General features: G+C 36.4%; 1 protein-coding gene across 4 annotated transcripts in view; it reads right to left on the minus strand.

The window, feature by feature from the left end:
* Positions 1–1,841: 1,841 nt before the first annotated feature.
* Positions 1,842–21,477, minus strand: part of ATP2B1 (ATPase plasma membrane Ca2+ transporting 1) — a 135,645-nt gene continuing 116,009 nt past the window's right edge. For 2 of the 4 annotated variants that reach the window (XM_056117937.1, XM_056117942.1), the window contains exons 16-22: positions 21,217–21,408; positions 20,498–20,711; positions 19,844–20,055; positions 16,697–16,804; positions 14,670–14,852; positions 14,196–14,282; positions 1,842–5,063 (exon numbers count right to left, since the gene is read on the minus strand). In XM_056117937.1, coding sequence (XP_055973912.1) covers positions 4,752–5,063; positions 14,196–14,282; positions 14,670–14,852; positions 16,697–16,804; positions 19,844–20,055; positions 20,498–20,711; positions 21,217–21,408 — 1,308 coding nt within the window. In that variant the 3' untranslated portion in view covers positions 1,842–4,751. Of the gene's footprint in view, positions 5,064–14,130; positions 14,283–14,669; positions 14,853–16,696; positions 16,805–19,843; positions 20,056–20,497; positions 20,712–21,216; positions 21,409–21,477 lie in introns of all 4 variants that reach the window. The other 2 variants (XM_056117953.1, XM_056117948.1) reach the window with 2 other exon arrangements.

A 21,477-nucleotide genomic window follows, 5' to 3' on the forward strand; every position in this document is an offset into this window, starting at 1 on the left:
TGGCTGTGCTCAGGGTTTATTTCTGACTCCTGTTCAGGCTTCACTCCTGGAACGACTTGAGGGACTCTATGGGAGACCACGGACTGAACCTGGGTTGGCTGTGAGCAAAGCAAATGTCTTACCTGCTGTAATATCACTTCACTCTTGAGACAATGTTTAGGAAGGTCTGAAACTTGACAGACAGGCTATGATTAAAAGCCAAGATAACAGATGAAACAGTCATACTCTGATTTGACTTTCTAACCTCAGACACCAGAGGTTCCCCTAAGATCAGATTTTATTTTCATTCATTTAACTCTTCACTTAAGTGTATTTGGGCCTAAGTATTGATGATTTCCAAAGCAACCTGATAGAAAACGTTATTCTCTAAGATAACGTATATCTCTGCAAGATAAACATTACTTCTAAAGACAAAAGCCAGCATCTGCTTTTTAGACTGTAAGGGACATTAGCTGTTGAGTCATACACAATAGGCAGCATTGTAAGCATATTTAGACAGTAATGAAACAAAGGCTACAAGTTTTTAATTTCAAAACCCTCATTTAAAGTCCAATATGCCAGTTGTACTCTTAGACTAAATAGCAAAGTATTAAGAATCTTCATGAAAGAAAATAGCTCTGAAGGGCAAAATAATTTTCAAAAAGCAACTCACACGATTTGCTGCGTGAAAATCTTCAGTTTCATAATTTTCAAGGTAAAAAATGCAGAGTATCTCAGTGTATGAATTTTCATCTCAAATTATACATTTGTTAAAATCAATAGGCTATGAAACACAGAATGAACATACTAGCAAAGTATTGAATCATAAAATTCCCTAACTAGAGGATGCTATTAAAAACCCCATCTACAGAGCTTATCTTTCACTCTTCAGTTACAGGTCTGATTATAACTAAACCCTGTATTATATTATCTACTCTGTGACTCTTCTGCCTCAGTCTTGGGTTACCATACAGGAAGGTTGTTAAGATTCTTAGGATTATTTCTAAAAATCTAATATGAGAACAAGGGAACACTTAAAAATTAAGCACTGGGTCCAAAATATGCTAATCCTTTTGTTAAGAAGTTGAATTAAGGAGATCAGTAGCTTTCAGCTTGGGATCTCAGCAAATTATATTAAGTATGAATTCTGGCTCTAGCCTAGTGGCCTAGACCAAGTTATATAAACCAAATTTCAGTTCCCCCCTGTGAAAATAGCAATTCACAAGTTTATTATATACTTCTACATAAAATGATTATTAGCACATAGCAGGTACCCCATAAAGATTGATATATGTTGTCAATATTTTTCAATGGTTAAGGAAATCATCATTGCTTAATATTTAATCTGAAAAATTATTTTGAAAATATGTGGTCTTTGTAACCTCATTTAAGTTAAAGAGAATGTTATGGACTTCTTGAAGTGACTCAAAATCCAGACTTGGGTGTTACTAATTTGGGAAACAGTTTTCTAGAATACAGTGCTACTTAGAGGTGTACCAAAAACCAATCCTGTTAAGCACAGGAGCACATCTACATTGTAACTGCTTATTATGGGAACTATTAGTATTATATGGCTAATGAAAAGCGAAGCTTTTCTAAATCCAGAATATCACAGTTGCATGGACTGAAGAAATGATTATACTGTAAGAATTGAACACTGTGGGAAGCAGAGAAGGGAACCGTACTCCCTCTTTACTGGGGCAAGGTCCTGCAGTTGCAAGCACTGAGGTGCTGTAACATAACCATAACATTTCAATTATACAACAGAATTCTCGGTCAGAGTTCTGAAATTTCACGTAGAAAAAAAAAATCCAAGATAAGATGTTCAGATCAATTTAAATATTCAAAAAGCTCAGTCCCCATTCAGAAACAGATAAACAGTATATTTATTAAATGAGTTAAGACAAATAAACTTTACAAATAGACAAATAATAAAAGGCTCAGTGGCTAAAATAGATGGTAAGCATCATTGAAAGAAATCAACACCATCACGGTATCTCAGTTGGCTTACATGTGTAAAAAGAAATTTTCAAAGAGCAATTTCACAGAAATGAAGCCAGTTTTTTCTTATAAACAAATCATCATTTCTTGGTTCAAAACTGACATCTGTTATGAAAATTACCATATCACATATTTGTAAGATGACAAGGAGTAACTCATCTTCAAAGTGCAAGAAAGTCTATTTATAACCACAAAAAAGGCAATGAAGAGGAGAAAAGGATTTTTAAAAAATATACAAAGATTAAAAACATTTGGGATGCAAAATTAAACAATTTTTTGGTTAGAGGATAAAAGAGTAAAGTGATTGAATTACAGATGCTGATTTCAGCTATACATACTATATAATGGGATCCAAGATCTTTAACAGCTTGCTTGCATTTTTTCTACTTACATAATGCTCTGGAAATTTCTCGTAGAAATTACAGTGTCTCACAGAGAGAAATACATACTAAGCATGTCCTGCTACTACTTCATGGATGTCTTAAGACCCGTTCATGGAATAGGGTGGGTGTAAAAAGCCATTGCCTTAAGTTGAAAAATGAATACTGTAAAAGCTCAATACAAATCCTCCAAAGCACATGCACTTCTAAATCTTTTGGAAATTACATTCATATTTAAGCATAACCAAAATAAAAAAAAAAAACTGAAAGCATTTCCCTTTTCTCTATCCCCTATGCCCTGTAGGCTTCTCCAGTTGATAGGGTCAATTATTAAGAGTTGAAAGGGTTCTTCAAGAGTCTAGTAGACTACCCTCATTTGGGGCAGATAATTTTTTTCAAGGTCATGCAGCACATTTATGGCAAAACCAAGACTAGAAACCAGGTCTTGACTTCGAGCCTGGAATGCTTTCCAGCATATCATGCTACCTCTTTTTACAGTGTGATTTGCTATAAATACCTGATGAATAAATGTACATTACATATGCTGACAGAGCCAATGTATTTCTAAGACTTGCAGAAGATTACTGCAAAGGATTGATGGAGAGAAAATGATTTCCCCCCACCCAACAAAAATATCAAGCACCATCCTATGTTTCTTTGCTGGGTCAGCATTCCCAGATGTTGTAGTAGTCCTCCGTAAACTTTATGTCAGCCTGAGGATTATTTATCTGGTGAAATCTGGGCCCTAACACAATGACAGTTCCTAAAAGGTAAAGACAGAGCAAAAAAAGGGAGTGGGCAGACAAAAGAAACACAGCTTAAGAATCCAATTGGTTTGGAGCTGGGCATTTCAGCAGATGGTTCTATCTAAATACATATTGTAGGTCCTTTTAAAACTTTTTCCATACATCTCATTTTAATCAATTTGGCCACTTATAAAAATAGACGTATCACAGACAAGAGTGGTCCTTCATGTTTTAAAACTGAGAGTATTTTAGAGAAACTAAATCCTATGATGAATATGTCAAATGGTGAAATTGCCGTGATTTTCCTAATCTGATTATCTATTAAGTTACCATCGAGGAATTGAAGTGGTTTTTCATGGGGCTGTTACCATCTTGAAATTTATTTCAATTGCGATTAAAGAGAAGAGACTGATGCACCATATATGTAGAACTGAGTAAAGAAGCTGAAATTTCTTTTAAAAAAACATTGCTGTATATTTATTTAATAAAAGGGCATATTTATTTATGTTACAAACAAGTTTCAAAAACAAAAGAAAAACATGTATGCTTCTAGTTATTAACCTTTTTCAAAATGCCAACAGCCCTCATGCTGTATGAAGGTTTCTAAGGATTTATTAGAAAAATCAATACAGTTCACTCACAGTTCACCAAGACACCACTGAACTAACATATTTAGACAAAAACAAAAGGGACTAAGGTTCTCTTATAGTTTGATTTAATTTGATTTGCCTGAAACAACAAAAGCATTTCAAGCATCTTTCATTATGTAGTTGATGTCTTGCATTAAACAATCTACTAAATTCTGAACAAAAGGTTATTAGCAAGTTTTCAAAAAATTTTAAAAATTAAACAGTTGTTTCAAAACCATTAAGTAGTAAATGTATTTAAGAAACTAATTAGGACAGATGCCATAACTTCATTAGAACACCACTGCTCATGTTTGTTTTGTTTTTTTGTTTTTTGTTTTTTTAAACAAAGCATTAGTGTTATCTATTTGGCTATTAGTATTAGCAATTTATCTACAATATTTAACAAGGTAAATTGTAGGCAAAAATTTAGTACAGTTTCAATAGAAACACCCCCTTTTTTTTTTCCTGAAAATACAGCAGTATTTGAAGGACTAATTTTTCTCTGCATCAGTTATAAGGAAGCTTCCCATCTATGAACAGGAACAAAAAAAGTATCTACAAACCTTGTAAACAGATCTGTATCATTTATAAACATAAATAATCCAAATTATTAACAGCCAACAGCAGAAATTAAAGTATCAATTCAATGATCCAGGGCTCTTTGCCTGCTCAGCTTTACTCCTCCCTCTCTCCCATCAAGGATGACGATAAACTAAAGCTCTGCTAATACACTGTTCAGGACCATTCTTAGGTACTAATGATGATCCACAGGTCAACATATGCTGAGTTACTGTTTATCTGTCAGTTCATTTCTCCCACCCCCCAAAAAGCACCCTCAGTCTGGCAGAAAGCTTTGCTTTTTGTTTTTTAAAAAAATAAATCTACATTCGTACAAGTGTGTCTTCTGTTGAAGTCCAGAGACAAGATTACGATCTTGTCCGTCACAATATGTGAAAAGACCCAGTTTCAATTTGTTTCTTTACAATGCAGCTAGTGTGTTAACATTCAGCTTACAATCAGAGTGATGTTTCCAAACTATGTAGTGGGCTTCCTGGGGATGAAGAGGTAGCAGACTTGTTCATTTCTATTGTAAGGTGAATCCCGCTGTCAACAGCATTGTTATTTTTGTTGGGCGAGGGTGGAGGACTGGAGTTTCGTTTTGTAGGAGCATCATCTTCAGCATCAGTGTCATCGATAAGGGGGATATGAGGCTCTGAATCTTCTATCCTAAACTCAGGATGTGTCATAAAGTTGTGAATTGAACTTCTTGATTCCGGTTTTTCTAACCCTTCATATAAAGAACTACGAAATGCATTCACCACTCGAATCTGCAAACATCAGAAAACACAGAAGGATGTCAGCACACAATTAGCTCAACTTAAGGATGGTTCATTTATGAGTCTGAATCCACAAACAGCTAGGTATGAGTGAATCATATTTGCATGTAATGCAGTGGAACTTGCAATACACTGTAAAAAAATGAATATTTTAGTAGGACACTACAGAACAACAAAGCCACATACTCTAAGAATTAAGAGGTAGAGAATTCAAATAATACTAAGAAAAATCTCATTGTCTCTGGCTAAAAATTTAATAGCCATTTTATAGGATTTTTTTCCCCTAAGAAACAAAAACAAAGACCAAACAAAAACAAGAACTTAACCATACACAAGCTTTAGCTAATTTTGTAAAATGAAAAAAAAATGTAATTTTGGAAAACAATTCAAATAAGTTAAACAAAGTCAAGCACAGAGGGTTACTATATATCATGCTAGGAATTAGGGTGTCACCGACTATGAGAAAGCCAAGCAAATATAAGCTGAATGCCACAATGAACTCACATCTACCCCCACTCATCCCTTAATTCAAAAATAAAACAAAGCTAAAACCCAAATAAATATCTATAAAATGCCATTAAACAGCTATAAATATTTGAGTATATGCCATTTATCTAAGTGTTAACATTTTTCCTCTATTAAAACTACACAGTAGAGTTCACTAGACACAGATTTAAACAAAACAATCTGAAATTCAGTGCAAAGTTTTGGGTAATTCTTGACTTTTTATACTGAAATGTATAGCTTAACAATTCACCTTTTAAAGATATCTGACATATGGATGAAAGAAATGATCTAAAAAAGATTTTCAGCATTTACTGACGTCAGTGACTCAATAACCCAGTGTCACACAGAATTGAAAAACAAATCAAATTACTCAACACCTGCTACATATTAAAAATCAATACACTGGTTTTTGGTTTGATTCTTAAAAAACCTGATAATGAAGTGACCATTTACTTGTCTGACACTAACACTGCAGAAAAGAAGATAGTTACCAAAATCTTAAGACAATGCTGATAACGAACAAATTAGCAAGTTTCTTTAAGTGGACATTTGTGAGCATTTTAGAAAAAACACGATTATGTTCATTCTTTCCTTTTTAATTTTTTTTTTGAGGGGAAGGTGGTGGGTTGGGTCACACCTGGTGGTAGACCATGTGGTATTCATGAGTCAAACTGCGGTCAACTGCTTGAAAGGCAAGGCCCTTAATCTCTTTCCACCCTATGCTCACATTTCAAAATTTTATGTATCTGATAAGTACATACTACATAAACATTATAAAGTGGTTAATGTACCCGTATTTTCACAATTATCATTTGTGTTTGTGATGTGAAAATAGGAGTATACCTCCTTAGCACGTGTCAGTTATTCAATACATTACTGCTACCAATAGTCTCACTGCTACAATTAGGTATCAGAATGCAAATTATCTTGTGTGAATCAAGTCTTATCCTCTGTGACCAACATTTCCCCATTGTCACTTCCTCTAGTTCTGCTGAACACTATTCTACTCTCTTCTTCAGTATATTTAATTTGGACTCCTCACTCCGGGAATGTAACCAAAGGAACTGAACCTAGGATCCTGAAGAGACATGGGAACTCCTGTGTTCAGTGAAGTATTTTAACCACCAAGATAAAGAAACAACCAAAATATTAGAGATGGATGAATAGATAAGAAAAATGTGCTACATACAGATGATGGAATATTACTCAGCCTCAAAAAAAACCAAACCATATGCTATTTACAATAACATATGCCCTCACTGAAACATCTCAAGTTGTGTCCCCAGATTTACCCACTGCTACTAGGTTTTTGGAAAATATTTTTTCCAATAGCTACCCCCCCCATAGTTAATTAGTCCTTTATCCAGAGAAAGGGTGTAACATTGTCGAGTGAGGAAAACAAAGGTTAATAGATTTCCTCAACTATAAAATGGCAACACTACCTACCTTACATATTATGAAAATTAAATTATAACAGACAAATCTGTAACAGTGTAACATTCATAAGTATCAATGTCAGTGCTTTCAACCTTTAATATTTCAGATCCTGCTTAAAAATTCTGATTCAGTAAAGGTCTGACATACTGCATTCTAACAAGCTCCCAGGTGGCACTGAAGCTGCTGGCGCGTGACTTGTATTTTGAACAGCAATGGATCAACCCTCCCAACTTGTACTCTATCACATGCTCTTCTACAGTTCTGGTCTGCTCATGTGTTGGCACTTAAATCCCTTCATTTGTTAAGGCTATCACTGCAAATACCCTTTCAATTTCCTTTTCCGACCATTTCCCCTTTACTAAGATGTGTGTGCTTTAGAGGTGGCATATAAATAATACATGCTAAAAAATAATCATTTAGCTGTCTTCTTCTTCTTTTTTGTTTCTGGGTCGCACTTGGCAGAACACAGGGCTTAATCCAGGTAGCTCAGGAATGACATGGGGGTCCTGAGACTGAACCTGGGTGGGCTGCATTCAAGATAAATGCCTTACCCACTGGATTACCTCTTTGGCACTTATTCAGTTGCTTTTTGGGCATCAAAGCTTACAATGCTATTTCCTTTTTGTTTTTTGGGTCACACACAGTACTACTCAGGGGAAGCTCCTAGGCTGCTCAGGGGGACAGGTGGGAACAAATTGGGGTTGGTCTCATAGAAAACAAATGCCCGTATCTCTGCGCTGAACAATCTCTCCAGTCCCGCACATTCCATACGCTGGACAGTTAGCACGAATCCTTTTCCTTTCAACTATGGATTTTAAAAAAAGCAAAGAAATAACCTTAAAAACAACCTGCTGGACAATGGCCAATTTGAATACAGATGAATTCAAATCAGCCAGCAGTCATCCCAAGGTGGGTGACTGACACCAGTGTTTCTCAACTGGGGAACCGATGGAATAAACAGGGTCAAGAAGTGGGAGGTGGGGGGGATTTGGATAAAGGTTGAGATACTAATACAGGTAATCCTGAAGTTGGTGCTTATTTGGCTTTGCTGCTAGTACTGCTTGAACAGACACTGAGAAATAATTAATTGTGCTGAGTTTTATTTTGACTAGTCAGGACAGAGAGGTGTAGTGAAGAACCAAGGGGAAATATATACAGAATGTAGGACAAAGGTGGAGGCTTACAGTCAGCAGATATCTAAGAGGGGCAGAATGTAAGAACAAGCAAATGAAGGCAGTAGGTGTTTTTATGCCTGCACCCCGAAACAGGTGAAACTTTTTTAGATTAGACTCCTTTAAACACAAACTTGGAAGTTTGGTAAATTTTTTTTCCTGTTTGAATTAATTTATTATCTTTAAATAGTGGAGCCTGAAAAGGCATCTCAGGTATTTTATTTTGCCCCCTTTACAAAAGATGAAAGGGAGCAACCAAATGTTTGTGTAACTAATGTGTGAATCCAATCCCAGTGAGTTTTAAAGTGTTTTGGAATCAAAGTTTCTGGATTCCCAATTCCAGCTTCCTTGAATGTCAATATAAGAGAATCTGTGGACATGAGCTTTATAGCTAATCTCAGCAGAATAAAATAATTCCTGAGAAAAAGACTAATGTAGCCTCGGGGCGGGGCTGGAGGGATAGCACAGCAGGTAAGGTGTTTGCCTTGCACGCGGCTGACCCGGGTTCAAATCCCAGCATCCCATATGGTCCTCTGAGCACTGCCAGGAGTAATTCCTGAGTGCATCGCCAGGTGTGACCCAAAAAGCAAATAAGCAAAAATAAACAAACAAAAAACCCAAAAAAGACTAATGTAGCCTCTTTCTCTGCTGCGTAGCAACATAAGGACAAGAATTCTTATCAGCAAGGCGAGAGAACAGCTTTGGAATATTCCAAATTCCAATACACTTAAAAGAAAACTTCTCAAACTAGATACAATAAAAATCTAGGTTATTCAGGGGTTTCTGAACCAGATATACTTTACGTTCTACTCATATGAAACACAAATAATAAAGCACCCTTTATGGAATGACAATTAATTCATTTATACTTGCTCTGATCTTAATTATTTCCTTTAAGTAAAATTCTCAGTATTCTAAATAATTCAAAAGCACAACTGTGTGCACACTATTGTTAATTTTATTCAATCTTTTAACTCAATTTCTTTAATGTCTACTATGATGCACTATGAACAACACAATCCTAACTTGAAATTAAAGTAAGTTCAAAAGTGACTGAGTCAAAAATATTTTGAAGAATGAATTATTCAACAGAAAAGACAGCACTGTGTGAAGCATTTTCTGTAGGGAGAAAAAAAAAACATGAAGCAATCATCAAATAATTATTTTTAAGAAACTGCAAATGAGTATCAAGGTAAACAGTGTAGTAGTTTTAAGCAACAAATCCAAACAAGAACATTTGCCCTACAAACTACCTGTTTTCCAAAACAGCTTCTTATGGCATGATAGAATAATATTACTGGGGCTGGAGTGATAGCACGGCAGGTAGGGCGTTTGCCTTCCAGGAGGCCAACCCAAGTTTGATTTCCAGCACACCATTTAACCCCCTGAGCACCGCCAGGAGTAATTCCTGAGTGCACGAGCCAGGGAGTAACCCCTGTGCATTGCTGGGTGTGACCCAAAAAGGGAAAAAAAAAAGAATAAAATTACTGCTCAAAATTATGTACACAAGGAAATAGCTATGAAACAAGACTACTTTTATCAGTGGCTAGTATCTTACCTTCTACAATAAGTTTTTTCACTTTTTGAATTTGTAATCATCATTATTTTACTATGTGTATTAACCTAATGAACTGGTAAAGTGAAAAGATACTTTGTGATAAAAACAAAATCTCATGGGTATCTGCATATGGAATTTTCTCAAAGCGAGGCAGACTTCCCTATGTGTAATGTTTAAATTATCTGGAATTGGAATTTTTTGTGAAAAGACACTATATATTTTAGGATTTATGAGCAATATCCTTTTTCACGATTACTCAACACTTCCACTGTAGTGCAAAAACTATTGTAAATAATTTTTATGGGCATGGCTTAAATGAATGGGTATGTATGTACTCTAGGTAAAAAAATTTTCAAAAACAAGCAGGTCTGATTTAACCCATATGCTACAGTTTGCCAATCCTAGAAGACCAAATTTTCTCTCAATTTTTCCTTTCTAAAAATAATTAATTATCTAATAAATTTAATGGGAAAGACTAGAACTAGACTGATATGAGTGATACGCATTACGATTAAAGAAAAACCGTAAAATGTTTTCTTTAGAAATCTTTAAAAGATCTAATGGGGGGGAGATGACCTTTCTAGAGATGTTTAAAATCTAATAGTTGATGAAGTTGAAATGGAGAATTATTTCTTTACTAAAGACTCCAATAAGACTCAAAAGAGTTTGATATCCACAGGTATTTTTTAGATCATTTTCTATTAGGATAGAAACAAAATAAGGAAGTAAAACATTCCTTTAAATATATTAACACTGTTAGTTCTATATCTTGTTGATGTATGCACAAAGAATGCTTCACCAGCAAGGCTGAAGATAATGATTAAAAGAAGTATGATTAACTGCAACTGTTAGTAATATACCAATATCCTCACAACTAACATCCACATTAGTTCCTGAATACTTCCTACTGTTCCCACAAGATAAAACAGAGAATAATCTCGAAGCTCCAAGCAACAATAAACCTTTCTGCACCAATCTCTGAAGTAGATTTCTACTTCAGAGGAGTAACCACATTGGCCCTAGTTTTAGGCAGAGCTCTGCATCAGAAAAAAAAAGAGCAGTTGTGGTTAGATATGTCTTGAAGTAAATGACATAGTCTGAAAATTCTAACAAGAAGCTGATCAAGAATAAAAAGAGAAAACTTCAATGTAGGAAAATTGACCTGGATTCTACAAAAAAGTCATTTGTTGTTGAAAAAGGAGAAAGAATGGATTCAGTTAAAGAGGCACAGAGAGTGTAGAAAAATCCTTTCTTGAATCCTGAATTAAAAAAACATTTTGGTGGAATGGAAGAAATCTGAAAATGGGATCGGAGTTAAGTTTTAGAGATGATAGGAAACTTCTTATTCTTCGGGTGTATGTATATGCTATAGAATTTCAAAATGAGAAAATTTAAAAATCTAAAAACTTCTCACTGCTCCCTCACTTAAGCCCACACAGACGGCAGCCTCGGGCAGGGGTCTTACTCCTGGACGGCCACCGTCACGGCTGGATCTCACCCATGGGCAAGCGGCCGTGGCCAGAGACTAAGGAAAGCTGAAATGACGGGCTGCTGGGTACAGTCAGAGAGAGGGCGGGCAATAGGGTACGGAGGAGAAGCCCCAGCAAGAGGATACAAGTGACAGGATTCCAGCTGCAGAGTCTGGGTCAGAAATGTACACATGGACAGAGGGGAAGGGGTGCAGGGAAATGATCCAGATCACCATGGCATGCTGGAGGAGACCAGGGTGTGGCAATCTGGAGCAGCCAGAGAGAGACCGGGAAAGTGATGCTGTACACAGGTTAAAGGAGAGGGAACCTGGATCCACCTACTTAAACTGCACAATAAACTCGGGAGTTGAGCTTTGGGGGTGAGAGGGTTGAACTGAAATTTAAAATCCACGGTATCTTCCACTTCCTAAAAACTCAGAAAATTAAGACGGGAGAGATAGCACTTGCTTTCCACATTGTCAACCCAGGTTCTAACCCTAGCAGCCAGAGGTTCCCTGAGCACTGCTAGGAGTGAAGCTTGGGCCTCACTGGGTGTGACCCAGAAACAAAAGCCGCCCCCCCAACAAAAAGAAAAGAAGAAAGTGTATGCTGATAGATTAAGCAGAACACCATAAACTACTAGGCTGCAACTCTAGATGAAGGACAGACATCCATTATCTTCTCAAAGATACCTTGTCTATAGGTTTAAGATTTTTTAAACGGAAAATTTGAAAATAGGAGATGGAGGGAATCTTTCAGAATTGAATTTGTAAGCCTCCTTCTTATGGGATGCAAAGAGATCCCTATTTCCCACTGACTCATCAGGATTTTCTTTTTATTACTCTTTAGTACTAAACTATGTCATTGACATCTTCTTTTCCTATTTTTCTTTCTTTCGTTTTTGGGTCACATCCGGTGGTGCTCAGGAATCATTCCAGGCAGTGCTCGAAGAACCTTAAGCGGTGTTAGAGATGGACTCCGGGTCAGCTTCGTGCAAGGTAAACATCCCACCTGCTGTACTATCGCTTGCTTTTTCTTAACTGATACATTTTTGTTCAGTGGGGGTGGGGGAAGGGTCACTCTGTGGTGCTGGGGTCACTCCTGGCTATTATTAGTGGACCAAGCTGTGCTGGATGCCAAATGCTTAGTCCACTGAGGTCTCTCTCTGGTCCCTTAGTTGATAAATTCTATCACAAATCTTTTTTTTTTTTTTTTTTTGCTTTTTGGGTCACACCTGGCAATGCTCCAGGGACCATATGGGAAGCTGGGAATCGAACCTGGGTCGTCCACGTGCAAGGCAAATGCCCTGCCCACTGTGCTATCACTCTAGCTCCTATCACAGACCATCTTGAGAGTAAGTTTTTTTTTCAGCTAATTTCCCTCAATATTCCAACACAGGTCAAGAACTCTATCATAATATATCCTGTTTCATTTTTACTCCGATGTTCCCAACTATTTATTGGTTTCCTTTACTGGACTGCAGTTCTATCTCTGCTGCAGCATACAGTGAGAAGGCCTGCTACAGGCGCCTGCAAAGTATTTGTGAAGAAACACAACTGCAAGATGAAGAAGGTTTGAGTGGTAAGAAGCCCGCATTTCTAGGAACAGCATAAAATCCACGGGAACAGGGATGAGGGAGACAAAAGCCATTAGAGTCCGAGATACAAGGCTAAGTAATTTAGATCTAGTCTTGTCAGAACAATTTTCAAAGTAAAAATTCGCATCTGTCTATGTAGGTAGATGTACATTCCTAATGTGACAGGGTAGGTTCGTCTTTACAGCACTTTCTGCACTTTGCTGTGTATCATGTCACTCTGTGCTTGCTGACAGTTTGCCTATCTGTAAACTGGAGCTGATAGTTGTTCTGCCTGTTTTACACTGTTAAAAATAACAAATGCTATGCAAACATGATAAAGGCACTGGAATAATAGTCCCTAAATAGCAAAGATTCTTTCTCTTCCCAGTTTCCCAAGCTTCTTTTAGGTCCTACTTGCCTACTTGATTCAAAACCAAATGAGAACAATGTCTCTGCTCAAATACAAAATTAATCCCAGTAACCATGGCAGAGGTCAGAGGTGGGAAGTGGAGTACAGGAATAGGTAGGCTTATCGTTAGTGTCTTCGATGTACTATTAAAGGCCATCATAAAATGAAGACCCTAAGTCACAGTTACAGATGATAGGTCTATAAACCTGAAAGAAAAGTGGTTATTCTCATCAATTATGGACACATTATAATTCAATAATAAATTACACACTTTCACTACTTCTTTTAAAACTGAACTTTTCTTACCTAGGAGAGAAGTTTTGGTTAAACTGATTATACAACACCCACAAATACCATAAAAAGCTACATTAATATAGGAACACTTAAAAAAAATAAGGGGAGTGGGGAGACAAAAATCAAAGCAACCAGCCTAAAATGGCTGGCTCCATACTGATACATTTTACTCATATAATATCTTATTTTACAAACAGTTAAGAATCAAGATACTACTTCACTTTCAGCTTTACAAAGACTTTTTTTTGGGTTCTATTAGGTCAATTTCAAATCACATGCTTCTGGGAACCACGCAGTACAAACATGTTTAAAGGCATATACTCAAAAATTTATAGTAGTTTCACAAATCCTAAACTACAATTTTATTCCCCGTATTAACTATTCAGAGTTAGCAGAGAGACAAGCTCACAGATTTGTATATCTAATCTTTGGTTGCAATTGTTCCACCTGTTATCTATCCCGCTAAGAAATAAAACAACAACAATGACAACACTGTAAGGTCTCAATCCACTTACGAAAAGAAAGCTTTATGAAAAGCCTGAACAATGAATTTAAACATTAAGGAGAAAATGGGAAACGTTAGGTGTGTGAAGTAGGAAATGTTAATTTCATGCACTTAGGAACACACACTCACACCCCACAGTAGTAGAAGCAGTAGAAGAGGAAAACACTACATGTGTAGGGGTAGAAATATTTGTTACATCATGATGCTGGCTGGCGATGGAGGGTTGCCGCCTTAGAGCCCCCTGAATGGAACTTCCACTCTGGAAAGCATTCACTACATCCATCTGCAAGGAATCAGAGATTGTGACAGCTTGCTCAGCAAGAGAGAGAGAGAACAAGAGAAAGGACCATTCCATCTATCAACATATAAAAAGTAAAGAAAAAGGCACTTTTTATAGAGCAGGTAAATAGGCAAGGTAGCATTTTGAGATGAAGGGTGGGGGAAAGCTAGGAAAAAAGTTGCTTTGGGGCATATAGAGTCTTTCATGATCAGTTTAAACTTTCACTCACTCCAGGCACCAGTACTACTTTTCGAAAGAATTAAGCTTTGTGGCCACGGGTTGGGAAGGCTAGAAAGGAAGCCAAGGAGCACATTCAAAACTCCTCCCCAGGTGCAAAAGCCCTCGTCTCCCGCTCCCGCCATCTCTCCTACCTCGCTACCAAGCCCATACCTGTGTTTGGATTCTGTTCAGACCTCTAAACCACAAGATCTGCCCACGCCGCAACTCCCTCTCAGCGTGATCAATCTCTTCCACATCCTCCGCTAACTCCTCCTCAGGTATTTCTTCCTTTTGTGTTCCGTGACCAGCTTCTTTTAGGAATTTTAAACGGCTAGTTGGAATTGTTGAAATAAGCTACAACACAGGGGAAAGAGCTCAGAAATAAATCATATCAACGAAAATAAAACTGACCAACTTTAATCCCAAAGGAATGAAAGTTGCAAGCGTGTCCAACTCTCTTTGGCCAATGGAGCACTGAGGTCCTGTCCATCAGGCCGTCTTTCTCACAACAAAAACAATCTTCTCTTAGCTACACGAAAGATTTACGCGTGACGGGTAAAAATCTTTCTTGAATGGAAAAATAATTATTTTTTTCATATTTTAACATGAACATTCAAGTCAGTAAATTACGCAACTATGCTTTGATCTATTAACTATCTTTGTATTAAAACAAAACGGCAGGTAGGTTTTCTGGATGCAAAACAAGGTTCCATTCATTAGTACTGTAAAAATTTAGTCAGAAGAAACAGATCAAGATTCAAAAATTCCTTAAGGCTAGATTGAAAATCATTTTGATTAGTAAGCATACTTCCTTTTATGAACTTAACTACTGAAAATTTTATTAGCAATGATTCATAATGACACCAAAAAGGAACAGATGCTTTTGGAAACATAAAGATCACCAAAAGAACCCAATAAACAATATAATCATTTGAATCAGTAGTCAATCCCTCAAGAATTGGCATTTCTGAAGGGAAAGAGATGCAGCCATATACAGAACTTTTGGAGAACATCTAGTTCAACCACCTCATTTCAGGACCACCTCATTTCAATCTCATTCAGGTTCAATACATGCAACATGGGATGTAATGCTCATGGGATGACCATCTAAAGCAGGGATCATCCTAACAAGGTACAAATCAATGGGAGGTGTCAAGCAAAGACAGTAACTGATGTCTGCGGAGTATGTACACTGTACTGAATTTCATCTTCCTGAAATCAGCCATATTATTTTTGGGGGTGGTGGGGTTGTTTTACCTACGAGGGAACATTATAAAATAATTAGAGTGACAAAAAGAAAAAGAAAGGCGGACTAAATATGGATCCTACTTAGAAGACTCAAAGAGTATCTTCAAAATGAGTTATGAGAAACCTCAGAACCTAGACATAGAATTTTAAAAAGAGAGAAAAGGCACATAAGATTGAGTTAGCTTTAAGTAAACCTTGATGTTTGGCTGGATTCACTTGCTGAATGGGAATGAACTAGTTCATACAAGTTATACTGAAACTTAGGTTCGTGTTCATTTCTAAAAATGTTGGTACAAATTAATTTCCAGTTGATTTCATATTAAGGTAATGAATTTAAAATGAACAATGCAAATACTATTACCACTTATCTTTAAAAAAATCATACATTTGGAAGTCAGTTATCTAAAACAAAGTTGAACTGCATCTCATTTTTCAGGCATTGTATTTTATACATACTGCTAAAGTCATTCAATCCTAATACTCAGTTATGTCATTTTTCCAGATACTTCTATGGAAATATCACTAATTCCATGGAAACGTTCTTCAAGTCAACTGAAATTCAGTATTTTTCTTATGATACATTTTAGTAAAATTAAATAAATGATTAGGTCTGAAGCATACAGTATTTTCAAATCTTAATAAAAACTTTCATTTTGAAAATGCAATACGGATCACAGAGCAAAAGATATTAGCATCCTAAACAGTTATAAAGAATCTATTACACATTTCAAGTTCTTTCACACAGGTAAAATCAAAATAAGCAGCAAGTGACATATTAGGACAAATATTAAATTAAAACACAAACATATTCTTGTATTAATGACCTTTCTTGCCCAGAATGGTTATTTAGAATCAAGTAACAGAACTCCTTAAAGAAAATACACATGAGAAATTTAAAAAACAAAAAATAGGTATAAGTTTGAATGAAAAAAAAATGGTAAGAATTTTACCTGTCCCCAGAGTAATGTTCCCATTCCTAGGAATATGGACCATAGCCACTGTTCTATCGAAAGTTCTGAACAACTGAAAGGTTTTCCACCAAACTGCACGATTATTATCTGGAGGAATAATAGTAAATTTATTTTAAATCTTAAAAAATTTCAAAGCGTGTACTTCAAAAACAACCCAAATTTGTGTCTTCTAAAACAAAAGCAGAATAACTGCTACTGTGATAAAATATCTCAAATACATCGTAGCTGCAAATAAGACAAGTGAAAAAAAGTAAAATCTCTGCCCCCAACTTTTAAATGCATATTTTAAGATTCTGCTCACCAAAAAGAAGACAATTAAGAAAATAGACTATTTTCAATCCATGTAACTAGATTTTTCTGTAATTATCTAAATAATCTATGCTTTTCCACAAAATGTAAAGATATATACACATTATTTAAAAAAAGTATCTTGTTTTCAAAGGAGAGAGAGAACAAAAGGGAATGCCCTGCCACAGAGGCAGGGTGGGATGTGGGGGGTGGGGGTGGGAGGGATATTATCCATGGTGGTGGAAAATGGGCACTGATGGAGGGATGGGTATTTGATCATTGTATAATCGAAACCCAAGCACAAAAAATTGTAAATCTACAACTGTACCTCATGGTGTTTCACTAATAAAAAGAAAAAAAAAAGAAAGAAAAGTATCTTGTTTTCCTTCTATGTATTTGTTTATTCTTCGTTAACATTTAGACATTAGGACAAATATGGGCTATGGAAGATGAAGAACAATTTGCAATGTCCTAAAAAATAATGTCAGGTCTGGGGCAGGTACTCAGAATATGCTTCCCTTTAAAAGGGGAGAGAAATCTAATGAAATGCATAAAGTTCTTAATACAAGCTCAAGCTTCCTTATTTTAAAATTTTAAAAAAATGCTTTTTAAATAGGAGCCACTCCCTGAGAAGCTGGACGAAAATGCATGGGATCACTGTGGAGATGCCCAGGGGACACCGGTGTCATTCGTGGTGGGGCCAAGCGGTAAAATGGATCAAACTCAGTATTGCAAATGCTAGGTATGTGTTTCACCACTTAATCTTTCTCCACCATCCCCCTTCTTATTTTAAAGGAAAAACAATGATTTACATGATTAATCCAGCTTCAGAAAAAATGCTTTCATTTAGATGTATAAGACATGAAACCATAATTCATTTTAAGAAATTCGAAAAACAAGCAAGCAAGCAAGCTTTCACATTCTTTAACATATACCAACACGATACATATAAATAAGTATGTGGGAACACTTTCTCCCTCTGATGAGACACTCAGCATTAGAATGCTGTCTCTTAAATTTATAGAGATGGATTGAATGATGTTCAACAATTTTCTAGTAACCAGTGTTTCTTAAAATATCTTTGAGATGATAATTTAAAATAAAGGGAGCTGACAATTCAAGGCACTAAGGCACTTAAGACTATTCAAGACTTCATATGTCCTGTCTCTCATAATTATATGACATGATCTAATGTAATTATCCCTAGTTTAGGAATAAAGAAGCTGCAGTTTATTATCTAAGAGGTATCCCTTGATCTGACCTCAGTAGCAGCACTATATTGAAGACTCTCCAAGGGATAAAAGGAACTGGCAGTTATTTCCTAAACTTATTTGTGTAAGAGCAACTCAAAGACACAGTAGTTCATGTAGTTTGAAAGCAACAATTCTGTGTTAGTTACTTTACAGTAGGAAAGCGTATCAGTAACAAATAGACAGTGGCTGATTCACAGGCCACACTGAGTAGCACAGGCTTATTTTGTAAGGCACTGAAGAATACCTAGCACGGTTTGGGTATATAGCTGTTTATCAGATTGGCTTGTAGAAAGATATATTTCTGCAATCCTCATATCTTATAAATTAAAAAAGATAAAAACAGTCCTTTTTTTTGGGTGGGCTGTAGTGTGGTTTGGGTCATACCTGGCAGTGCTCAGTGGCTATTTTTGGCTCTGTGTTCAGGAATGATGCCTCGTGGTGGTCAGGAGACCGTATCTGGTGCTGGGAATTCGAACCCAGAACCAGTGGGATACAAGGTAAGTGCCTTAAACCCTGTACTGCCTCTCCAGCCCCTAACCAGTCTATAGCAATTAAAAGTTATAATTTTAACATGTTATAAATGATTCTTATAAACTTTAAAATTTTCCCAGAACCTATCTGGTAAGTAAGCAATGCTTCCCCTAAAATTCAGAGACTCCAAAGCTAAGACAGAAATGGCATTTACAAAGTAAACAATTTTGAGTTTTGCTATCCTTCATAGTATACAAGATATAGACTGACTAAACTGCTGGCAACTCTTTCATCTTTATTTGGAAGCAAGCACTAACATTGACTACACTGCTGAAAAATCCAATTAAAATTTTTCCAAATCCTATTGTAGTTTACACTGATTTCCTGCACTGATTTCAGATTCTATTAATAAAAATCATTTGAACAGAAGAGTACCAGAGAATCCAAGGCAATATAAACACATAGGTGTAACACAGAGCTTTGTAAAATGACCATGATGCAACATGATTCTTACTTTTTCCTTCAAATGACTTCTGGAAAACTGAGGAAAATTTCAGTCTTTCTATTTCTAATCACAAATCACTCTAGTATAACATTTTAATATTTCCTTTTCTATTTCATTCCAAAAATATTATAAAAAATGAAAACTAGCACACACCAACTCAGCATGCAATCATTTCAGAAGGACATACATTAGAAAAAGCATTTAAAAACCTTTGGTTATAGAAATAAAACTATTATTTTATTTAAAACGATTTTTACAACTACCATTGTTAAATAATAATCACCCTAGCTAAATCAGAAGTGGTAAATAATAAATAACCTTAAATAACAAAATTTATTAGTTAGAATGACTAAAATTAGAGAGAGGAGGTAGCACAACCACAGAAACAGTGTGTAAATCAAATAGTATTAGCTTAATACATGCCGTTTGGGTAGACTTTTAGGAAAAGACCCATTTTCACTTGCATTATCTGCAAAAATGTTTAAAAGATTCCAACCATGTCAAGACAAAGAAGCCCCCCACAAGTGTTAAGAAATTTCTGGATACCCTGCTTACCTAATGTCCTCCACATAATAATAAAATTTGAATCTATCTTTACTAGTTACCCACCTGTACCACAAAAGTGCCTAAAACAATTGTGCAGAAGATGGCATTATTAAAGATTCCTTCAAACACATTTCTTTCGCCATGAATTTTCCGGGCATTGATTTCGTTGAAAAGTTGCATTAGCACAAAGGTATTAAAAACAATAGTGTAATGTTCCGAAGGAGGAGCATGCAAAGGAGCATTTCTTCCACTGTCGATATCAAAAAACTTTTCCCCTGAAAGAATAAAAAAAAATGACTATTTTTGTAATGATCATAAAGAATAACTTACCATTATACGGAAGAAAAGTAACAAGATCTAGTCAGATACCTGATTTCAAATGCACAGAGAGTTAGAAAGGACCCAGAATTCTCTTGCACAACTCAATCTTGTTTTATGAATAAGGAAGTCAAAACTACCCCCAACTATGTTGATAGCTTCAGGATCCCAAATCTAAGATGATGATGGCAGAGTCAGAACAAGAACCGGGCTCTCGTCACTTCCCCCAACAATTTATCATAAATCCTGCCCAATTTACTGTGCCTACTAAGAAAGAGGAGAAATTAAAGACAAATGGGAATTCAGGGATGGAACTTAAGATTCCTAGAAAACTTGTAATATTCAAACATCTGGGATATTAGCTTGGAAAAGGAGCCTTATTAGGCATTGAAATCTTACCAGCGAACAACAGAGTAAAGACTACTACAAGTTGATAGAATGCATGGCCCAGAATATTCTTCATCATTGTGCGTGAGATGAGAGGCTTATTTCTACCATAAGGTTTCCGAAGCAAGAGAGACTCAGTGGGGGGTTCAGTTGCCAGAGCCAAGGAAGCGAGCGTGTCCATTATGAGGTTTACCCACAGCATCTGCACAGCTTTTAGTGGTGAATCCTAGAAAAGATAGTTTTCCTAATAGATATTCACATCTCTTCAAGGACTCAGCAATTTTCAGAAAGCCTTAAGGACTTAAAAATTTAAGACAGAGAACGGGATCACATTTTATTATTAACTTAAATAGGTCAGTACTTTGAAAAAAAAAAAACCCAAAAACAAGGCAGGTTGTACTTGCTTTTTCTTTAAAAGAGATGAAAGTTTCTGAGGCTGGGAGATAGTACTAGAGTTAGGGTGCATGGCTGGCATGTGCTGGAGGACCTGTATTTGATTCCTGATACCACATGGTCCCCGAGCACTGCTGGGCTGGCCTGAGCAGCAGCACATCCTCGGACTCTCATGTTGAACAGTCTGGTTGGTGCGATGGGGCCCAGGACACCCGGAGCACCATTTGGGAGGAGTACCATTTGGGAGGAGGCCACCTCACCAAAACCAACCAACCAAACAAACAAAGAAAAAGAAAACGAAAAAGAGACAAGTTTCAAGAAACAAATCGTTAACCTACTTGAGTTATACAGGCACCCGTGAATGCGACGATCACTGCCACCACATTAACAGTTAGCTGGAACTGCAGGAATTTAGAGATGCTGTCATAGACATTTCGTCCCCACATAACCGCTTTAACAATGCTTGTAAAGTTGTCATCCGTGAGAATGATATCAGATGCTTCTTTAGCTACATCGGTTCCAGCAATGCCCTAGTAAAGGAGATTCTGTGGATTAGACTAAGTGTTTAAAATATAAATCTTAGACAGTCAAAAGGATAA

This window comes from Sorex fumeus, unplaced genomic scaffold, assembly GCF_029834395.1.
Source record: "Sorex fumeus unplaced genomic scaffold, SorFum_2.1 ptg000003l, whole genome shotgun sequence".
Taxonomy (NCBI): Eukaryota; Metazoa; Chordata; class Mammalia; order Eulipotyphla; family Soricidae; genus Sorex; species Sorex fumeus.